General features: G+C 47.8%; 2 protein-coding genes across 4 annotated transcripts in view; one reads left to right on the top strand and one right to left on the bottom strand.

Annotated features, from left to right (window-relative positions):
* LOC140460010 (uncharacterized) overlaps positions 1 to 22,312 on the bottom strand; it is a 62,520-nt gene that overhangs the window by 21,482 nt on the left and 18,726 nt on the right. The gene's annotated exons all lie outside the window — the stretch shown is intronic.
* LOC140460752 (uncharacterized) lies at positions 8,188 to 21,624 on the top strand. Of its 3 annotated transcripts, XM_072555411.1 has the most exons (3): positions 8,188 to 8,252; positions 10,455 to 10,583; positions 16,029 to 21,624. In XM_072555411.1, exon 3 carries the CDS (start codon positions 16,437 to 16,439, stop codon positions 17,487 to 17,489), a length of 1,053 nt encoding a protein of 350 aa, XP_072411512.1. In that variant the 5' UTR covers positions 8,188 to 8,252; positions 10,455 to 10,583; positions 16,029 to 16,436; the 3' UTR covers positions 17,490 to 21,624. The 3 variants fall into 3 exon arrangements, with proteins under 3 accessions (XP_072411512.1, XP_072411513.1, XP_072411514.1); XM_072555412.1 differs by lacking the exon at positions 10,455 to 10,583; XM_072555413.1 differs by lacking the exons at positions 8,188 to 8,252; positions 10,455 to 10,583 and adding an exon at positions 13,587 to 13,761.

Genomic DNA, 22,312 nt, shown 5'->3' with positions numbered 1-22,312 from the left:
AAATCTGACTAGATTAATTTAGGATATCTGGGCAGGTTGGACCAAAGGGTCTGTTTCCGTGCTGTGTGACTCAAATTGTCTTCAGTGAAAGCAGAAGTGTGGTTGTGAAGGCTGGACTTTCAGAGCATGTTTTGCCCTGACTGGAAGCAGAAGAGTTTGACTGAAGTGTGTCGGTGTTAATGACTTGATGTCTCATTTTGCTCCCACCTTCTCGGGGTCATTAACCATTTTGTGTCTGGTCCTTCCTCAAGAAGCTGCATTGCAGGTTCACCCTGAATTGACACTTTTTTATTGCTTCCCAAAATCAGACCTGCTCACTCTCAGCAGGATCCCAGTGTTGTGAAAGATATTAACTTTCAGGTGGAGGTATCCAAAATTCAGAGAGATGTCAGTCTTGATGTTTTTGCTTTTCTGCCCCTGTAAGATCCTGAATCAGCACATTCAGGGGAATTAGAGCGGAGTGAGAACAGAGGGGAAGGGAGAGTGGGATGGTACTTTCAATTTTGTGGAACAAAAAAAGAATATTCTGCAGAAAGTAGAATTGCCTGTTTTGAATTTCTACCCTGCACTGATAGTGATGACTTTTGTAATCTCTTTTTGCAGAGTATTTGAAAATCTGAAGTCAGAATATTCAATATCAACAAATGAAGGGCTTATGCCCGAAACATTGACTCTCCAGTTCCTCGGATGCTGCCTGACCTGCTGTGATTTTTCCCATGCCACACATTTCGACACTGACTCTCCAGCGTCTGCAGTCCTCACTTTGAGTCAATGTCTGACAGTCACTCAGTGCATTCGGACCACAACAATTTTCAACTATGATTCTGTGAGAAGGAGCAAAGCTTTTTGGTTCCTGTTTGGGTACATTATCAACGTCAGTGGGACTGGATGAGAGACCCTACTGTTGCAGCGCACTGAGTGTGGAGCATGTAACCGTTATACAGCCTGGAAAGAGGAATTGACGGCAGGGTGGGGCTGTATGCGTGTTTGTGTGTAACTGAAGCATTGGCCATGGAGAAACCCGAGGAATCCCACCTTTTGGAGAAACGATGGAAGTGTGATGACTGCGGGAAAAGCTTCTGTTTCCCATCTACCCTGGACTCTCATCGGCGCAGCCACACCAGGGAGAGGCCGTTCCCCTGCCCCGAGTGCGGGAAGGCCTTCAGCAATTCCTCCGCCCTGCTGACCCACTAACGTGTCCACACGGGGGAGAGGCCCTTCAGCTGCCCAGAGTGCGGGAAGTGCTTTACCCAGGTCTCCACCCTGCTGACCCACCGGCGGGTCCACACAGGGGAGAGGCCGTTCACCTGCTGTCAGTGCAAGAAGGCTTACACCTGCTCCTCCGACCTGCGGAGGCACCAGCGAGTTCACCTGGAGGGGAATTGAAACTGTGATGGCCAAGTTGCATCCTTTACCCGGTCTGGCCTACACATGACTCCAGGTCCACAGCAGTGTGGTTGACTCTACACTGCCCCACCCCTCCTCACTCGGCAAATGAGAGGGGAGAAACTTACTTGGAGACAGAGTATGGATTCAAATTGCTGAGTGAGGCAACACATCCTCCTGGTTACAGCTGTACCAAGGATCCAATTACAAAGGGACGACTGGGTGCTAACCAATAGTAAAGAACGTGGGGTGATGAGGGGGGGTGGGGGGGTGGAGGGTGGAGTGTATGTACTTTGACCTTGAGCTGTTTAAGAAGCAGCTACTTTCTCTCTGCCTTTTTGCAGGGGGATCTGAAGCTGTAACAAAGTTGGGTCACAATAAAGGTTACCTGAATTTACCCCCTGGCTCAGACTCTCATTGAAAGCTTTGAGCTCCAAGAGGTTTTGTTTTAAAGCTGATCAGTTCTTTCAGCCTCCTGCACTAAGCTTCCAATGTTGTCTGTCAGATGGAGCAGTGAATGAGGAGCCAGTATCATTCGAAATTGTAAGTTTTTCAGGATTGTAGAGTGCATCATTTCATCGGCATTGTAAAGTTTCCTGGCAGCATCGGGAGGTGTGGGCTGTGTTCAGTGGAAACGAGGTGGAGGAACCGGTGGTGGACTGGCCTGGATGAAGTTAAAAATCGCACAACACCAGGTTATAGTCCAACAGGTTTATTTGGAAGCACTAGCTTTCGGAGCGCTGCTCCTTCACCGGGTAGCTGTGGAGCCCGATCAAAAGACACAGAATTGATAGCAAAAGCTCACAGTGTCATGCAACTGATAGGATATATTGAACAAACCTAGATTGCTGTTAAGTCTTCCATCTTTGAGAATGGATTGCAGGTTTTCGTTCATTTATGTATTTTTAAAAAGGCTGACAGCTCAGACAATGCATTAAAGGTGTGAGGTTCGAGCCTGCCATACCCCAATCTTGGATCAGACTGGTTCTATTTCCAAAGTAGCAATTTATAAATTATTACACGGATTGACTGCCTGCAGTTTCCGCATTTTTTGAGCAAAATTGAATGTATCTGCAAATAATTCAGCCAATTCAAATTCACTTCTTAGAGTTATTTGTGTGTGTGCATGTGAGTTTGTGTGCATGCTTGGTAAAGAGCATAAGCCTGTGAGAGTGTTGGGGGGTGTATGTATGTGTGTGTATATGTATGAGAGAGGTATGAATAAAAGCAAGGGGTTGCATTTTGCTGAAACAAGGAAGGGTGGACCTATACAGGTAGTGGTAGGGCCTTGAGTCTTGTTGGAGAACAGAGACATGGGAGGATTCAGGTGCATAGCTGCATCACTGGGAGACAGGGTGGTTACGAAGGTGTTTCGCACACTTGCCTTCACTGTTCACCCCATTGAGTATAGGAGTTGGGACATCATGTTGAGGTTATACAGGATGTTGGTGAGGCCACTTGGAGAGGACTGAGTACAGTTCTGGTGGCCCTGTAATAGGAAGAATACTATTAGAGAGGGTTTAATAAAGATTTACCAGGACATTGCCAGGACTGGAGGGTTTGAGTTATAAGGAGAGACTGGGACACTTTTCACTGAAGTGCAGGAGGTTGAGTGGTGATGTCATTGAGATTTATAAAATCATGAAGAGTGGAGGTAAGGTGAATAGCAAAGGGCTCTTCCTTAGTGTAGAGGTGCTCAAAACGAGGAGGTATATTTTTTTAAAGTGAGGGGAGAGAGATTTAAAAGGAGCCTGAGGGACAAACATTTTGGTACAGGGTGGTTTGCATATGGAATTAACTTGCTGAGGAAGTGGTAGATGCAGGGACAGTTACAACATTGAAACGACATTCAGATGGGTACATGAATATAAAGGTTTAGAGGGATATGGGCCAAATGTAAGTAAGTGGGACTAGTTTAGTTTGGGAATCCTGGTCGGCATGGACGAGTTGGACCGAAGGGTCTGTTTCTGTGCTGTCTACCTCTATGAACCAGAAGTGATCTTATTGAAACCAGTAGAATTCTGAAAGGGGCTTGACAGGATAGATGCCGATAAAATGCTCCTTTGTGGGGAGGGTCATAGAATCTCAACAATGTGGAAGCAGGCCATTTGGCCCATCTATTCCACACTGGCCCTCTGAAGAGCATCCCACCCATTCCTAACCCCTTTCCCCGTATTTCCCATGGCTAATCTATCCTAACTTGCACATCCCAGGGCACTATGGGTAATTTAGCACTGCCAATCCACCCTAACCTACACCCTAAAATACAGAAGAGGAAGTGTTGGATGTCTTGAAACATAAAGGTGGATAAATCCCCAGGACCTGATCCGGTGTAGCCGAGAGCTCTGTGGGAAGCTGGAGAAGTGATTGCTGGGCCTCTTGCTGAGATATTATCATCAATAGTCACAGGTGAGGTGCCGGAAGACTGGAGCTTGGCTAAAATGGTTCCACTGTTTAAGAAGGGTGGGAGTCCAGTCAGCCTGATGTCATTGCTGGGCAAGTTGTTGGAGGGAGTCCTGAGGGACAGGATGTACATGTATTTGGAAAGGCAACGACTGATTCGGGATAGTCAACATGACACTGTGCGTGGGATATCATGTCTCACAAACTTGATTGAGTTTTTCTGAAGAAGGAACAAAGAGGATAGATGAGGGCAGAACTGTAGATGTGATGTATATGGACTTCAGTAAGGCATTCAACAAGGTTCCCCATGGGAGACTAATTAGCAAGGTTAGATCTCATGGAATACAGGGTGAACTAGCCATTTGGATACAGAACTGGCTCAAAGGTAGAAGACAGAGGGTGGTGGTGGAGGGTTGTTTTTCAGACTGGAGGCCTGTGACCAGTGGAGTGTCACAAGGATCGGTGCTGGGCCCTCTACTTTTTGTCATTTACATAAATGATTTGGATGCGAGCATTAAGAGGTACGGTTAGTAAATTTGCAGATGACACCAAAATTGGAGGTGTCGTGGACAGTGAAGAGGGTTACCTCAGATTACAACAGGACCTGGACCAGATTGGCCAATAGGCTGAGAAGTGGCAGATGGAGTTTAATTCAGATAAATGCGAGGTGCTGCATTTTGGGAAAGCAAATCTTAGCAGGACTTATACACTTAATGGTAAGGTCCCAGGGAGTGTTGCTGAACAAAGAGACCTAGGAGTGCAGGTTCATAGCTCCTTGAAAGTGGAGTCGCAGGTAGATAGGATTGTGAAGGCAGCGTTTGGTATGCTTTCCTTTATTGGTCAGAGTATTGAGTACAGGAGTCAAGAGGTCATGTTGCGGCTGTACAGGACATTGGTAGGCCACTGTTAGAATATTGCATGCAATTCTGGTCTCCTTCCTATCGGAAAGATGTTGTGAAACTTGAAAGGGTTCAGAAAAGATTTACAAGGATGTTGCCAGGGTTGGAGGTTCTGAGCTACAGGGAGAGGCTGAACAGGCTGGGGCTGTTTTCCCTGGAGTGTTGGAGGCTGAGGGGTGACCTTATAGAGGTTTACAAAATTATGAGGGGCATGGAAACGATAAATAGACTAAGTCTTTTCCCTGGGGTCGGGGTGTCCAGAACTAGAGGGCATAGGTTTAGGATGAGAGGGGAAAGATATAAAAGAGACGTAAGGGGCAACTTTTTCATGCAGAGGGTGGTACGTGTATGGAATGAGCTGCCAGAGGATGTGGTGGAGGCTGGTACAATTGCAACATTTAAGAGGCATTTGGATGGGTATATGAATAGGAAGGGTTTGGAAGGATATGGGCCGGGTGCTGGCAGCTGGGACTAGATTGGATTGGGATATCTGGTCGGCATGGACGGGTTAGACCAAAGGGTCTGTTTCTATGCTGTACATCTCTATGACTCTAAAAGCAAGTTGTAGACAAGTAAAAAGGCCCACCAGGCAAGGAGGTGGTTAACAACCTTAGGGCATCCCTCTTAAACCATGCATCTTGTTTGTTTACAAATTAAACATGCTTCAGCTCTTTTCCTATCTGCTTTCTGGAAATCTGGGTGACACCAGGTTTGTAATACAGTATTAACCATTCCCTCCTTGCCCACGTGTGTACAATAATGCACATAATCAATTGAAAAAGGCAGCAGCAAAGAAGGAACACAAAGTAGTCCATCAGGGGTCACCCACATTTTGGTTTGAGTATCGAGGGAGTACCCTGTTTGAGGCCATAGTTTGTGCTGCTCAGCAGGGGGCGCACCCTGTGATTTCAGTCCCATACCCAGGCCTGGCATTTCTATCCCCATATTGTCTCTGTCGGGGTTTTGCTGGGGACCCAATGGGACCAGAGGTTTGGGGTGTCAGGCTGCCTGCTTGGCAGCAGCATCCATCTGCTCATTCCTTTGGAGACTGTATCCATTGCCTCAGCATGAGCTGAACATCTTGATAGCTGCCAGATTGATTGGACAAAACCGCATTACTGTTCGTCTGCCCCATGGGGGTTAAAAATCCTCTCCGTTCCCACAAGTCTCTGTAATCATGGGTCACACCAAAAGCACAGTGAGGGTTGAAGATCTCAACCGCCGGGAGGGGTGTCTCAGTTCCGAGATCGGTCAAAGAAGACTAGGATTATGGTCTGCTTCAGCAAGGTTTCACACTTTAATTTGTAACGGCCGGGCAAAGATTTGTCCAGCAACACAGATATTAAAAGATTCTGTGTTCCTTGGAGAAACTGTGTGATTAACGTGGAATAAAATATCAATTTTCATATGTTTCTTAAGAGACCATACAGCCTTAATTGCAGAATAATCCAATAAAATGTAATAAAATTACATAATGGAAACAGGTTAACCCAATGATATTTCCTGGGAAATAATGTTGTTTCACACGCATTATCTCCTCATACCTGTGCTTCAAGGTTAGCTAGGATGGTCAGTAATGTCCTATCTAGCTTAATTAGATCCATACAATGAAGAAGGCATTGTTTGCTTAATCTGTAATTCAATTAGCTCAGGAATGCAGAAATGCAGCTTTTAGCCATTTTAAACACAATGTTAATTTTCAGCCTGAAGCCATGTTGTTCTATTACTTTACATTGACATGCCATTTTGTGGTTAAGAAAAGCTCCTGACAACAGCCTAAATCTAGGTATTAGATCCTCATCTGGTGTGGACCTGCTCCGTCACTCAAAACAAAACTAAATTTACAATTTAAGGCCATATGTGCTATTCTGCTGAATTAATCCAGTTGATTTTTTCTGTTTAAAAATGTAAAAACCTCGTGAACAGTTCTTCCAGTTAATCACTGGATATTCAAATTTCTCTTCAAAATTAAAGATCATAACAAAACTGGGTGTCATTGTGGGATTTTGAATCTGAAGGGTGTGCTTGTGAAGTTTGAATGAACAATATTTCAAAGTGAATGTTATCGTGTTCAGTATTAAGACTTTCTGGAGATGAAAAATTTGCCCTTGTGTGTTTTGCAACACTTAACCAAGGTCAGTTCTATAGAATATGCAGACAGGTTGATGCGAGAGTTGAGAGCTGGGGCAAACATCAGAAATAATGGAGGCAGGAGCACAGCAATTAGAGTTAGAAAGTTAGCCAAAAATATAAAAACAGGAAGGAAAGTTTCATCACTTTGTTAACTTTTATAAGAAAAGCTAAGTGTTGGTTCTGTAAAAAATGAGTCTGGGGATTCAATAACGGAGGATAAAGAGATGGCAGATGAATTAAAAAGAGCTTGAGTCTGTCTTCACTAGAGAGGATACAAGTAACAGCCTGGAACTAGCTGGAAATTAGGAATTGAAAGGGAAGGAGGAACTGAAGACAATTACAATTACCAGGGAAGTAGTACTGAGTAAACTGTTGGAACTACAAGCTCACAAGTCCCAGGGGTCCAAAGGATTTCATTCTAGACCCTTAAAGAAAAATTAGCTGGTGATATAGTTAATGCATTGGTTTTAATTTTCCAAACGTCATTAGTTTCAGGGAAGGTTTCTGTAGATTGGAAAACTCCTTTCTTCAAAAAGGGAGACCGAGAACAGGAAACTGCAGACCAGTTACTTTAACATATGCTATTGGGAAAATGTTCAAAGCTATGATTAAAGATGTGATGACAGGGCCCCTTTACAAGTTCAAGGTAATCAGGCAGCGTGAATGTGTTTTTGTCAATGGGAAATAATGTTGTAATAATGTTTTGAAGAACTGCCTCTCCCACCTGTGACTGAGCTGATAAATCTCATGGACCGACAGGGAATGGAATCCGTTAGCACAGTCCCCGCATTTCTACGACTTCTCTGTCGTTCTGGTGTCCTTTTGACTCCCTGTTTCTGATGAACAATTGAAACTGTGATCACACTCAGGAAATGTGTGCAGTTACTCTCTGCTGCGAATACTATAATGTTACTTCAGTCTGTGTAACTGGTTACAGCTCCATCCCATAGACAGCTCACTGGGGCACACTCTCTCTCAACAAGGGGAAAAGACATACAAAAGTTGAGTAGCCAGACAAAACGCAGAAGCAATAAAATGTCGAACCACAGGGGAAAAAAAATTGTGGCTCTCCCCCTTTTTTTCCCTGTTGGCATTTGGACACTTCAAATCTGTCAATAACAGCAGCAGCCTCAAAGAGCATACTGCGCATGTTTGCCGGTGTCAGCAACGCAGTACGCATGCTCGCTGGTGTCAGCAAAAACTGGTGCGCATGCTAATCGCTATCGGCAAATAAGACGCGAGACCTTCTTTTCATTGACCAATAGGGAGCACAGGAGGACCGGAAGGACGTTGGTCCTCCTGCCAATCAGAGTCACCCCATTGTCTGAATGCGGAAGTTGGACCATGAGGTTCTGAGGCTGCTGCTGCTCGTGTCTGAATGAACATTGAGCTTCATCCCAGACTGCAAATTCCTCCCTCTGTCCATTATCTGTGAGTACGGCACACTCTTCTCTTGTCACCTTTTCCATTTATTTTTTCATTCTGGGATTCAGTTGTTGACTTGCAGCAACTAAAAGGAAAGGGAGTGTGTCGGGATGGGGACAGACTCTGGAAACGGTGCTCCAGGTCTGTGTCTCAATTGGCAAGATACATAGGTAGGAGGCTAGAAGAACACAGCAAGCCAGGCAGTATCAGGAGGTGGAGAAGTCAACGTTTCGGGTGTAACCCTTCTTCAGGATTGGGGATGGGAGTAGGGGGCGATGCAGATAAAGGGTGTGCTGGTTGGTGAGGTGGGCACAGGTGGAGACAGGTAGAGGGTTCGACCTAGGCAAAAGGGAGGACTGCAGATGATGGAAACCAGAGTTTAGATCAGAGTGGTGCTGGAAAAGCATTGTAGGTCAGGCAGCATCCGAGCGGCAGGAAAATCAATGTTTCGGGCAAAAGCCCTTCATCAGGAATTTCCTCAGGTAGGGGAGTCCAAAGCTAGAGGACATATGTTTGAGGTGAGACGGGAATGATTTAAAAGAGACGTGAAGGACAACTTTTTCATATAGACAGTTGTACATGCGTGGAACGAGCTGCCAGAGGAATTGGTGGAGGCTGGTACGATTATATTTAAAATGCATCTGGCTGGGTACAGGAATGGGGATGGTTTGGAGCCGTGTGGGTCACATGCTGGCAAACGGGATTAGATTAATTTTGGATATCTGGTCATCACGGACAAGTTGGACCAAAGGGTCTGTTTCCATGCTGTATGACTCTTAATCGTCTTTGGTGAAAGCAGAAGTGTGGTTGTGAAGACTAGAGTTTCAGAGCAACTTTCGAAGATGTTTTGCCCTTACTGGGAGCAGAAGAATACAATGAAATCTTGCATTTGTGAGCGAGCAACTGAGTAAAGGGAGTACATCTGCAATTTTGGTGGAAAATGGGAATTCATTGCACTGTGGGATGAAGCCCTACCCTATCCAGTTATTTCAGCTGGTGGATGAGACTCGGCAGTTCACACAGGCAGTCAATCCAGTAATATTTTGTAAATTCCACTTTGGAAATAGAACCAGTCTGATTCAAGATTGGGGTACAGACTCTGACCTCACACCTTTAATGCATTGTCTAAGCTGAGATGACACCTTTTTGTTATAAAACCTTGTTATCTCAAGAAAGTGTCTTACAGGAAGTTCTGGGATTTACATATTAATGATACCTGCAACCCACTCTGAAATATGAAAGGTTTAACAATCCAGGTTTGTTCACTATATCATTTCAGTGGCAGGACACCGTAATGTTTTTCTATAAATTCTGTGCCTTATGATGTTATTCTCCACAACCATCTGATGAAGGAGCAGCGCTCCAAATAGGAGTCCTTCCAAATAAACCTGTTGGACAATAACCTGGGTGTGTGTGATTTTTTTAAACTTTGTCCAGGTTAGGTTGGATTGACCATGCTAAAGTACTCACAGTGCTCAGGGAGGTGCAGGTTTGTGTAAATTGGCTGTTCTAAATTACACAGTGTCCAGGGATGCGCAGCTTAGAATGGATTGGCCATGCTAAATTACCTATCGTTCCCAGGAATGTGCAGGTTAGGGTTAATTGGCCAGGTCAAACTATCCAGAGTGAAGATCTAGACCCCTCTTAAGGGGCCTTTTGGTTCGCAATTGGTCGAAAGAATCAATGAAATGCAGTCTGTACAAAGCAAGGTTATCAGTTTAATAAGGCATCTTGACCCAATTCTGTCCAGCAACACAGTGATTAAAGCTTCTGTGTTCCATGGTGAAGTTGTGCAATTACATTTGAAAATGACACGTTATTTATTTAGGTTTTTTAAGAGACAGTACAGCCTTAATTACAAGAAAAGACCAATCAAATGTAATAAGGTGACATGATTTAGAGCAGGTTAATCCAATGATATTTCCTGGGAAAGGGGTCTTAATTACATAAATCATCATGCCATGGTAGCAGCTCAAGGTTAGTTCAAATGGTCAATTAATGTGTCAGTGTTCTTTTTAAACAAACCCCATTGTCCTCTTATCTTTGGATTGTAGCTTAATTCTGCAAAACAGCAGGACAAGTTCACAGAGTTCAATCATTATTCTCAGCCATTTTGTTGTATTATTTTAAATTGAAAAGCCATTTTGTGGTTAGTAAAAACCTACATATACTTGTTGAGTCTGACAATAATCTAAATTCAAATTTTAGATCCTCACCTGAAGCATCAGAGTCTGAGGGGTGACCTGATAAACGTTTGTAAGAGGCATGGATATGGTGAATACCCAAGGTCTTTTCCCCAGGGTAAGGGAGTCCAAAGCTCGAGGGCATATGTTTGAGGTGAGAGGTGAATGATTTCAAAGGGACCTGAGGGGCAACTTCACACAGAGAGTGGTGCATGTATGGAACGAGCTGCCAGAGGGAGTGGTGGTGGTTGGTACAATTACAACATTTAAAAAGCATCCGGATGGGGATATGAATAGGAAGGGTTCGGAGGGATATGGGGCACATGCAAACAAATTAGACTAAATTAGTTTAGGATATCTGATCAGATGAATTGGACCAAAGGGTCTGTTTCTGTGCTGTACGACACTAATTGCCTTTGGCGAAAGCAGAAGTGTGGTTGTGAAGACTGGACTTTCAGAGCAGCTTTCAAAGGTGTTTTGTCTTTACTGGGAGCAGAAGAAGTTACAATGAAATCTTGCATTTGTGAGACATCGACTAAGTGAGTGAGTACATCCCAGATTTTGGTGGAAAGTGGGAATTCATTACACTGTGGGGATGAAGCCGTACCCTATCCAGTCATTTCTGCTGGTGTGTAAGACCAGACCTCAAGACTAGGGGGAGTAGATTTAGGACAGAGATGAGGAGGAGAAAGTGAGGACTACTGCTCTTCCTGGACTATAGTGAATCTATGGAATTGTCTTCATTAAGTATATTCAAAATGGGCTTTTGCTTGGTTGGGGAATTAAGGGTAATTGGGGCAATGCTGCTAGGAGGAGCTGAGACGATGGATAGATCGGCCATGATCGCAATGAAGAACGGGGCAGGCTGGATGGGCCAAATGGCTGACTCCTGCTTTTATTACTGTGAAACTATTTCCCATGGCTAACCCACCTAATCTGCACGTTACTGGGCACTATGGGTAATTTAGCACAGCCAATCCAACCGAATCCGCATAACACTGAACACTGGGTAATTTAGCATGGTCAATCCACCCGAACCTGGACAAAGTTAAACATCACATAACACCAGGTTATAGCCCAACAGGTTTATTTGGAAGTACTAGCTTTCGGAGCACTGCTCTATCATCAGGTGGTTGCGGAGTATAAGATCAGAACGCACAGAATTTATGGAAAAACATGACAATGTCCTGCTACTGAAATGATATATTGAACAAATCTGGATTGTTACCCCTCTCATCTTTTACAGTGGGTTGCAACTACCATTCATATGTAAATCTCGATAACATAAGGTTTTATAACAAAAGGTAACAACATCTGGGCGGCACGGTGGCTCAGTGGTTCTTAATTCTGCCTCACAGCGCTTGGGACCCAGGTTCAATTCCAGCCACTGGCCACAGTCTGTGTGGAGTTTGCACATTCTCCCCGTGTCTGCATGAGATTTCTCCAGGTGCTCCGGTTTCCTCCCACAATCCAAAAATATGCAGGTGAGGTGAATTGGCCATGCTTAAATTGCCCAGTGTGTTACATGCATTGGTCAGGGGGTAAATATGGGGAATGGGGCCTGGTGGGTTACTCTTTGGAAGGTTAGTGTGGACCTGTTGGGCCAAAGGGCCTGTTTCCGTACTCTAGGGAATCTAATCCAATCTCAGCTCAGACAATGCGTTAAAAGTCAGAGTCTGTCTTTATCCCCACCTTGAATCTGACTAGTTCTGTTTCTAAAGTAGGAATTTATAAAATACAATATGTTCTGACAGCTTGCAGATTGTGCATTTTTGAGCAAAATAGAATTTATCTGAAAATATAATTCTGCCAGGAAGGGGCAGTGTAGAGTCAACCAGACTGCTGTGGGTCTGGAGTCAGGTGTAGGCCAGACCGGGTAACAGATGCTTTATTTCTGTTGGTGTAAATATTGTTGTAAATCATAGCTACGTACTAACAGTTACATGTAAGGGAAAGAGAATTCCTCAAGTAGGGCACTATCAGAATCCTGGGAGACCCCTATTTCTGGTTTACTTCCTATTGACAAACATTAAGCATGAGCACATATTTATTTCTGTTTTTTTTTGTTTCACTTTTCTTGTTTGATTCCCTGGTACGCCTACACTCTGTGACTGGTCGGTTGTCAGGCTGGGAGATAGTGGATTGGGTTTCGATTGACTGAATGTTGTATTGTTCTGGAAGGTGTAAAAGGGTTGAGGGGTGGGGTGTTGGGGAATCAAAACTTCAGCAGAGCTGAACATCTTGCTCTTTGAGAACAGGGAGATCAACAGAGGACAGAGAAGCCAGGACCTGAAATCCGACCTGACACCGGATTACTGTGATCAGTGTTTTGATTTGCAATGCCAACCCTCTGCCTTCACCTAGCTTCCCGTTTGACTACCCCCCTCGACGTTCAAGGACTAATCCTTGTCGTCCTGAAGCCACGTCTCTGTAAGGAGTCTCAGACCATAATTATTCTCTTCAATGTGTGCAGTCAATTCATTCACTTTTGTAACAGTGCAGCACACATGCAGACACCCTGTTTTCGGTTTAGATCTTTGCAATCCAGATTTAATTGCTGGTACATTTCCTCTCCTTGTCTCCATCATTCTGTGATGTTCATTTCCCACATCACTACATTGCTCACTGGCCTTGATTGGGATTGGCCGTGCGAAATTACCCACAGTGCCCAGGGATGTGCAGGTGAGGTGTATTTGTCAGGGTAATGTAGAGCAGTATGGGTGGGTTCCCCTTCAGAGGGTTAGGTGTGGACTCGTTGGGCCGAGTGGCCTGCTCCCACACTGTGGGGATTCTCTGAAGCGAAGGGATGGTTGCAAACGGTGCAGGGCAGGACAGCGCAGGCGCAATGCGTGCGCCCGGCTTGGCCCCGCCCACCCGCTCCTATTGTGGCGTCACAACGCGGAAGTGACACTGAATGAATGAAAATCCCTCCGTCTGGGCAAATGGTGGGGCGGGAAAATCTGTTCACTTGGAGCAATGGGAGTGAATCCAGGGCGGGAGCAGACCCTGTCAGCTCAGGGATGGGGGTTAATTACCGCGGAGGGTCGGCAGGAGGGAGTCTGACGAATAGATTGGATTCGGGGACTGGGGACGGGGCAAGTCAGTCATCTCCCGATAGAGAGGAGTAACATACTACTGCCTCTGGGGTGTAGAGCGTTCTGTGGGCCTGTATAAATAAGTTCCTTGTGGATTGAGGAGTTTCCCCTATCAGGCTTCCCTTTTCTCGAGTCGGCCCGTCCGACAAAAAGGGATGGTGTTCCTGGGCGTCCTTAAAATATTTACCATAATGACGGGGTTGATCATTTTTATCCTCACTAGGCTTGCGTCTGCAGGTAAGATCAAAAAGACAGGTTCGGTAAAGACATGGTAACTCCCCCTGATTTCTACTGTCCAGATGGACCATCTGGTCTTTCTGATGGAAGAGTCCATTACAATAATCAATCTTCATCACGTTCCACACGTCAAAGGCGTCTGGTCCGGTGTACTGGACGACATCTCCGCAGTATGGGTGGTGGATAATCTCTGATCATTCCTGGTCCCATCCATACTTAGAGCCTTTCCCCATCAGGATGTTGTACGTGATCAGAAAGGTGAGGAGATAAGTGATCCCCCACATGTCCCTCCTCTTAGTTCAAGTATCTGTAATAAGATTAACATTAGAACAACAGCAGGATTCAAAAACCCAAATGGACAGGGTCCACTCCTTTTGTTGGGATTCCAGGATTCTCTCCTCGTCTTTCCCCCTTTTGATTGGTGCGGTCAATCAATTCTCAATGGTGCCGTTGGACCCAAGCTGAGCGCCCAGTGACTGTGACCGCCATAGGGGTGGGAAGTAGAACCTGGAAGGGGCCATCCCAACGAGGTTGGAGACCTTTGCCAGTCCAGTTCTTGACGAGCACCAACAAACCAGGGTCTACCCGTAACGAGGCTGAAAGGGAGGGAACATCGCTGTAGGCCGCACGCTCCTGGGAGTGAAAGGCACACATAACACTAGTTAGAGCAAGAAGATAACCAATCATTGCTTCGGTCATGTGGTGGACGTGGACTGAGAAGGGAGCCGAATCGTTCCAAGGGGTACGGAGGGGGTGACCAGAGAGACTTTCAGCTGGAGACAGTCGTGTCTTGCCCGCAGACATGGATCACATCTGGAATAAGGCCACAGGGATTAGCATAACCAGGAGAGGCCAGACTCGGCCATTAATTTGGCAAGTTTAGTCTTGCGTCTGGTTAAAAAATTCAACAAGGCCGGCCGCCTGAGGATGATAAGCACCGTGCAGTTGCCAACAAATACAAAGCTGGGAACAGAGTTCTCCGTTAATATTACATGCAAAGTGTGGTCCATTGTCTGAGCTAATGCACGCAGGTATACTGAAGGGGGGAATTATTTCCTTAAACAAAACCTTCACCACACTCTCAGCAGTAGTGTTAGGAGGAGGGTAGACTTAAATCCACTTCGAAAAGACATCAACAATAAGCAAAACATATTTATAGCAACTCAACTCATTTCTCCAACTCAATGAAGTCCAGTTGAAGTGTCTCCAAGGGACCCTCCAGCAAGGGAGTTCTCGTAGAGATACTTGAACTAAGATGTGGGGGATCGCCTACCCACTGACCTGTTTGATCACGTACAACATCCTGATCGGGAAAGTCACTGACTGAGTATCGATGCGATCTGAAAATGATCTGAGATTATCCTGGTGTCATCTGGTGCACCAGACCAGACGCTTTCAACATGGAGTCACTTGAGCGATGGAGTGAGCTGCCAGAGGAAGTGGTGGGGGTGCTGGTACGATGACAAGTTAAAAGGGTCCTGGATGGACATATGAATATGATGGGTCAGGGCCAAGTGATGGCAAATGTGACTGGAGTCATAGAGATGTACAGCACAGAAACAGACCCTTCGGTCCAACTCCGTCCTTGCTGACAAGAGAGCCAACCCAATTTAGTCCCATCTGCCAGCTCCCGGCTCATATAGGGGCCAAGTGATGGCAAACGTGACTAGATTAATTTAGGATATCTGGGCAGGTTGGACCAAAGGGTCTGTTTCCGTGCTGTGTGACTCTAATTGTCTTCAGTGAAAGCAGAAGTGTGGTTGTGAAGGCTGGACTTTCAGAGCATGTTTTGCCCTGACTGGGAGCAGAAGGGTTTGACTGAAGTGTGTCGGTGTTTATGGCTTGATGTCTCATTTTGCTCCCACCTTCCCGGGGTCATTAACCATTTTGTGTCTGGTACTTCCTCAAGAAGCTGCATTGCAGGTTCACCCTGAATTGACACTTTTTTTATTGCTTCCCAAAATCAGACCTGCTCACTCTCAGCAGGATCCCAGTGTTGTGAAAGATATTAACTTTCAGGTGGAGGTATCCAAAATTCAGAGAGATGTCAGTCTTGATGTTTTTGCTTTTTCTGCCCCTGTAAGATCCTGAATCAGCACCTTCAGGGGAATTAGTTAGAGCGGAGTGAGAACAGAGGGGAAGGGAGAGTGGGATGGTGCTTTCAATTTTGTGGAACAGGAAAAGAATATTCCACAGAAAGTAGAATTCCTTGTTCTGAATTTCTACCCTGTACTGATAGTGATGACTTTTGTAATCTCTTTTTGCAGAGTATATGAAAATATGACGACTTGAAGTTTCAAAATCAACGGATGAAGGGCTTATTCCCGAAACATTGACTCTCCTGTTCCTCGGATGCTGCCTGACCTGCTGTGCTTTTCCAGCGCCACATTTTTTGACTGACTCTCCAGTGTCTGCAGTCCTCACTTTGATGTCAATGTCTGACAGTCTCTGAATCCATCGGGACCGCAACGATTTTTGACTGTGATTTCTGTGAGAGGGATCTACACTTTTTGGTTCCTGTTTGAGGATGTTTTCAGCATCAGTGGGACTGGACGAGACATCCCACAGTTGCAGCGCACTGTGTGTGGAGCCTGAAACAGTTATACAGCCTGGGAAGGGGACTTCAAGGCAGGGAGGGGCTCTCCACGTGTTTGTGTGCAGCTGAAGCTGTGGCCATGGAGAAACCAGAGGAATCCCGCCCTGTGGAGAAACCGTGGAAGTGTGGTGACTGTGGGAAAGGCTACCATTTCCCGTCTGCCCTGGAGACTCATCGGCGCAGTCACACCAGGGAGAAGCCATTCCTCTGCCCTGTCTGCGGAAAGGCCTTCAGACATTCCTCTAACCTGCAGGCCCACCAGCGGATCCACACGGGGGAGAGGCCCTTCCGCTGTCCCGAGTGCAGGAAGGCCTTCGGCACATCCTCCCACCTGATGACCCACCAGCGGATCCACACGGGGGAGAAGCCATTCACCTGCTCTCAGTGCGGGAAGGCCTTCAGCGATTCCTCCTCCCTGCTGACCCACCAGCGTGTCCACACGGGGGAGAGGCCCTTCAGCTGCCCCGAGTGCGGGAAGGGCTTCAGCAATTCCTGCAACCTGCTGACCCACCAGCGGGTCCACACGGGGGAGAGGCCGTTCACCTGCTCTCTGTGCGGGAAGGGCTTCACCTACTCCTCCAACCTGCGGAACCACCAGCGTATCCACACGGGGGAGAGACCCTTCAGCTGCCCCAAGTGCGGGAAGGCCTTCAGCAGTTCCTCCAACCTGCTGACCCACCAGCGTATCCACACGGGGGAGAGACCCTTCAGCTGCCCCAAGTGTGGGAAGGCCTTCAGCAGTTCCTCCAACCTGCTGACCCACCAGCGTGTCCACACGGGGGAGAGACCCTTCAGCTGCCCCAAGTGTGGGAAGGCCTTTACCCAGGTCTCCTCCCTGCTGAGACACCAGTGGGTCCACACGGGGGAGAGGCCGTTCACCTGCTCTCAGTGTGGGAAGGGCTTCACCAGCTCCTCCAACCTGCTGACCCACCTACGCGTCCACACGGGGGAGAGACCCTTCAGCTGCCCCGAGTGTGGGAAGGCCTTTACCCAGGTCTCCTCCCTGCTGACCCACCATCGGATCCACACCGGGGAGAGACCATTCACCTGCTCTCAGTGTGGGAAGGGCTTCACCCGCTCCTCCCACCTGCAGAGGCACCAGCGAGTTCACGTGCCATCGCAGGGGGATTGAAGGAGTGACGGCCGAGTGCCAATATCAGTTGGACTGTCGACCTGTTTCCGGGGACTCCCGGGTTCAAATCCCGCCACGATAGATGTCAGAATCGGTATTCGGTCAGAAATGTGGAGTTCGGAATCTAACGGTGAGACCGTTTCAGGGAGGGGGAGGTCGGGGGGGGCGGGGTAGAAAGCCCCCATCTGATTTCCCCCTCTCCCTTGTTAGGGAAGGGAACCGCCATTGTGGGAAAGGATTCACTCAGTCGTTCCAGCTGCATCCTTTACCCGGTCTGGCTTACACCTGACTCCAGACCCACAGCAGTCTGGTTGACTCTACATTGACCCTTCCTGGCAAATGAGCAGGGAGACACTTACTTGGAGACAGGGTATGGGTTAAAATTGCTGAGTGAGGCAATACTTCCTCCGGGTTACGGATGTACCAAGGATCCAATTACAAAGGGACAACTTGGTGCTGGCCAATAGTGAAGACAGTGAGGGGGGGTACAGGGGAGGTGTGGTGTGTGCAGGCAGTCAATACATGTAATAGCTTGTAACTTTGACTTTGGAAACAGAACCAGTCTGACTCAAGATTGGGATGCAGGCAGACTCTGACCTCACACCTTTAATGCATTGTCTGAGCTGAGATGTGAGCTTTTGCTATCAAACCTTGTTATCTCGAGAAGGTGACAACAAGAAGTTCTGGGATTCACATTGTAATGAGACCTGCAACCTATTTGAAAAGGTGGAAGACTTAACAATCCAGGTTTGTTGAATATACCATTTCAGTGGCAGGATGCTGGAGATGTGTGATTCTCGAATCTGGTCTCCAGCATCTGCAGTCCTTGTTTTTACCTCGTTGATTTTAACCCTACAGCGGATCCTCTTGCAAGGATGCCTGCCTTGAAGAAGTTTTCCTCCTCTCTCTCTACAAGAATCTCAGGGAGTCCCTCTCCCACTGCAACTCCCAGGTCATTTCCTCTGCCCTGAGGCTCTTCAACCATGTCCTGAAACAGACTCGCTACCACAGCCCCATTCACTTCCTCAGTGCCTGCCTCCGTAACCAACTCATCCTACACAGACTCTGGACCACCTTTAAACCAGCAGAGTTCGGATCCGAACAGGACAAACAGTACAGACTACAGATTCAAAAACACCAGCAACGGTTCTCCTTCAGGATCCTCCGCTCCACGCTTGCAGCAATGCGCCGTCACCTAACCTTTCTACAGTCAGCCCTGCCTCAGCTGAGGGCCACACTCTCTCAGAATTACAAAGGACCCACTCTGTACTACATCCTCAGGAGAATTCATACTCTCAACAAACAGTATTTCAACTCCATCTGAAACATCAAAAACTGTAAGTACAACAAACTTTTATCCACCCACCTCCATAACCAGCGCTCCTCAAACATTCCAGAAGATTCCTCCGGCCTCTGAAATTGCTCGGACGCCATTAGCCATGCGGCTGGTGCAGCTGCCGCCCCCACGCTGATTGATGTCACTTCCGCCCCCATCATTGCTACTCCCACAGCCACTTCCGCCCCTCACAATTCCTCATGCGTCACATGTGACATCATTTCTGCCCCTCACATCATCGCTGATGTCACACACTCAGTGACTTCCGCCACCCCTACTGCTGTGGTCACCCCCACTTCCGCCCCCACCAACGCCACTCACCTGCATTCTGCTGACATGCCCCCCACAGATCCCACTGTCGCCATTCCTGGCCTACAGAACCCTGAGGGGAACACCACCCCAGCTCATGACTCCACCCCCCCATTCCCCCCCACCATCACACCCACTCCAGTTACTGGCTCCGCCCCCACTCCCAGCTCCACACCCACACCAGATCCCAGCCCTGCCGCGTTTTCACCATCCCCCCAGACCTCCCCCTCACTGAGGACGAACGATTAGTCCTCAGCAAAGGACTCATCTTCATCCCCCTCCGTCCACACATCAATGAATTTAATACACGCCGTGATGTCGAACACTTCCTCCGCCTCCGAGCTTACTTTCACAATCTGGACTCCCGCCCACCTTCCGAGGACCCCTTCGCCCACCTCCAACACACTGCATCCACCTGGACACCCCGCGCTGGCCTATTACCTGCCCTCGACCTCTTCATTTCCAACTGCCGCCGGGACATTAACCACCTCAACCTGTCTACCCCCCCTCCCCCACTCCAACCTCTCACCCTCACAACGCGCAGCCCTCCAATCCCTCTGCTCCAATCCCGACCTCACCATCAAGCCAGCGGATAAAGGGGGCGCAGTGGGAGTCTGGCGCACTGACCTCTACGCCGCTGAAGCCAAACGCCAACTCGAAGACACCTCTTCCTACTGCCCCCTCGACCATGACCCAACCCCCCATCACCAACCCATCATCTCCCAGACCATACAGAACCTCATCACCTCAGGAGATCTCCCACCCACAGCTTCCAACCTCATAGTCCGGGAACCCCGCACTGCCCGGTCCTACCTCCTTCCCAAGATCCACAAGCCTGACCACCCTGGCTGACCCATTGTCTCAGCATGCTCCTGCCCCGCTGAACTCATCTCTACCTACCTCGACACTGTCCTATTCCCCCTAGTCCAGGAACTCCCCACATCTGTTCGAGACACCACCCACACCCTCCACCTCCTCCAAGACTTCCGTTTCCCCGGCCCACAACACCTCATCTTCACCATGGATATCCAATCACTCTACACCTCCATCCGCAATGTCCAGGGCCTCCAAGCCCTCCGTTTTTTCCTCTCCAGACGTCCCCAACAGTACCCTTCCACCGACACTCTCATTCATTTGGCTGAACTGGTCCTCACCCTTAACAATTTCTCCTTCGAATCCTCCCACTTCCTCCAGACCAAAGGGGTAGCCCATGGGCACACGTATGGGCCCCAGCTATGTTTGTCTCTTTGTTGGCTACGTAGAACAGTTGATCTTCTGTAATTACACCGGCACCACTCCCCACCTCTTCTTCCGCTACATTGATGACTGCATTGGCACCACCTCGTGCTCCCGCAAGGAGGTTGAGCAATTCAGCAACTTCACCAACACATTCCACCCTGACCTTAAAGTTAACTGGACCATCCCTGACACCTCCCTCCCCTTCCTCGACCTCTCCATCTCCATTAATGATGACCGACTTGACACCGACATTTCCTACAAACCCACCGACTCCCACAGCTACCTGGATTACACCTCTTCCCACACTACCTCTTGCAAAAATGCCATCCCGTATTCCCAATTCCTCCGCTCCCGCCGGATCTGCTCCCAGGAGGACCAGTTCCACCACAGAACACACCAGATGCCCCCCTTCTTTAGAGACCGCATTTTCCCTTCCCACGTGGTTAAAGGTGCCCTCCAAGGCATCTCGTCCACATCCCGCACTCCTGCCCTCAGACCCCACCCCTCCAACCGTAACAAGGACAGAACGCCCCTGGTGCTCACCTTCCACCCTACCAACCTTCGCATAAACCAAATCGTCTGCCGACATTTCCGCCACCTCCAGGGATATATTTCCCACCCCACCCCTTTTCCGCCTTCCGTATCTACTTGGTTAGGTCCACCCCCCCCCCCACCCCATTAGGAAGACTGGGTGCCTCCTACCAGAGTGCTTTAGGGAACATCTCCGGGACACCTGCACCAATCAACCACACTGCCCGGTGGCCCAACATTTCAACCGCCGCTCCCTCACCACCAGACGCCTGGAGGAAGAACGCCTCATCTTCTGCCTCGGAACACTTCAACCCCAAGGCATCGATGTGGACTTCAACAGTTTCCTCATTTCCTCTTCCCCCACCTCACCCTAGTTCCAAACTTCCAGCTCAGCACTGTCCCCCTGACTTGTCCTAACTTTCTATTTTCTTTTCCACCTATCCACTCCACCCTCCGCCTTGACCTATCACCTTCATCCCCTCCCCCACTCGCCTATTGTACTCTATGCTACTTTCTCCACTCCCCCACCCTCCTCTCACTAGTCTCTCCACGCTTCAGGCTCTCTGCCTTTATTCCTGATGAAGGGCTTTTGCCTGAAACGTCGATTTCGAAGCTACTTGGATGTTGCCTGAACTGCTGTGCTCTTCCAGCACCACTAATCCCGAATCTGGTTTCCAGCATCTGCAGTCATTGTTTTTACCCAATAGTAAAGACAGGGTGGGGGGGTGGGGGGTGAGGAGGAGGGGAGGTGTGGGGTTCAAAAAGCAACTGCTTTTTCTCTGCCTTTTTGCTGGGGGGATCTGAAGCTGTAACAAAGTTGGTTTGCAATAAACGGTTACCTGAACTTACTGCCGGGCTCAGACTCTCATTGAAAGCTTTGAGCTCCAAGAGGTTTTTGTTTTAAAGCTGCTCATTTCTTTCAGCTTCCTGCACTAAGTTTAGAACATAGAACAATCCAGCGCTGGGGAACTCAAAACTAGGGAGGGGGAGGGGGGGCATTTTTATTTAAATATAAGGAGAGAGATTTAAAAGAAACCGGAGGGGCAATATTTTGAAAGAGGGTGAATTGCATGTGGAATGAACTTGCTGAGGATGTGGTAGATGCAGGTACAGTGACAACATTGAAACAGCATTCGGATGGATACATGAGTAGAAAGGTTTAGAGGGATATGGGCCAAATGCAGGCAAGTGGGACTGGTTTAGATTGGGAATCCTGGTCAACATGGACAATTTGGACCGAAGTGTCTGTTTCTTTGCTGTATACCTTTATCGAAACCAGTAGATTTCTGAAAGGGGCTTGACAGGATAGATGCAGATAAAATGCTCCTTCGTGGGGAGGGTCATCGAATTCCGACAAGGTGGAAGCAGGCCATTCAGCCCATCTATTTCACTCTGGCCCTCCGAACAG

Source organism: Chiloscyllium punctatum, chromosome 36 (genome assembly GCF_047496795.1).
Source record: "Chiloscyllium punctatum isolate Juve2018m chromosome 36, sChiPun1.3, whole genome shotgun sequence".
Lineage (NCBI taxonomy): Eukaryota > Metazoa > Chordata > Chondrichthyes > Orectolobiformes > Hemiscylliidae > Chiloscyllium > Chiloscyllium punctatum.
This window is presented reverse-complemented; position numbering and strand designations above follow the sequence as displayed.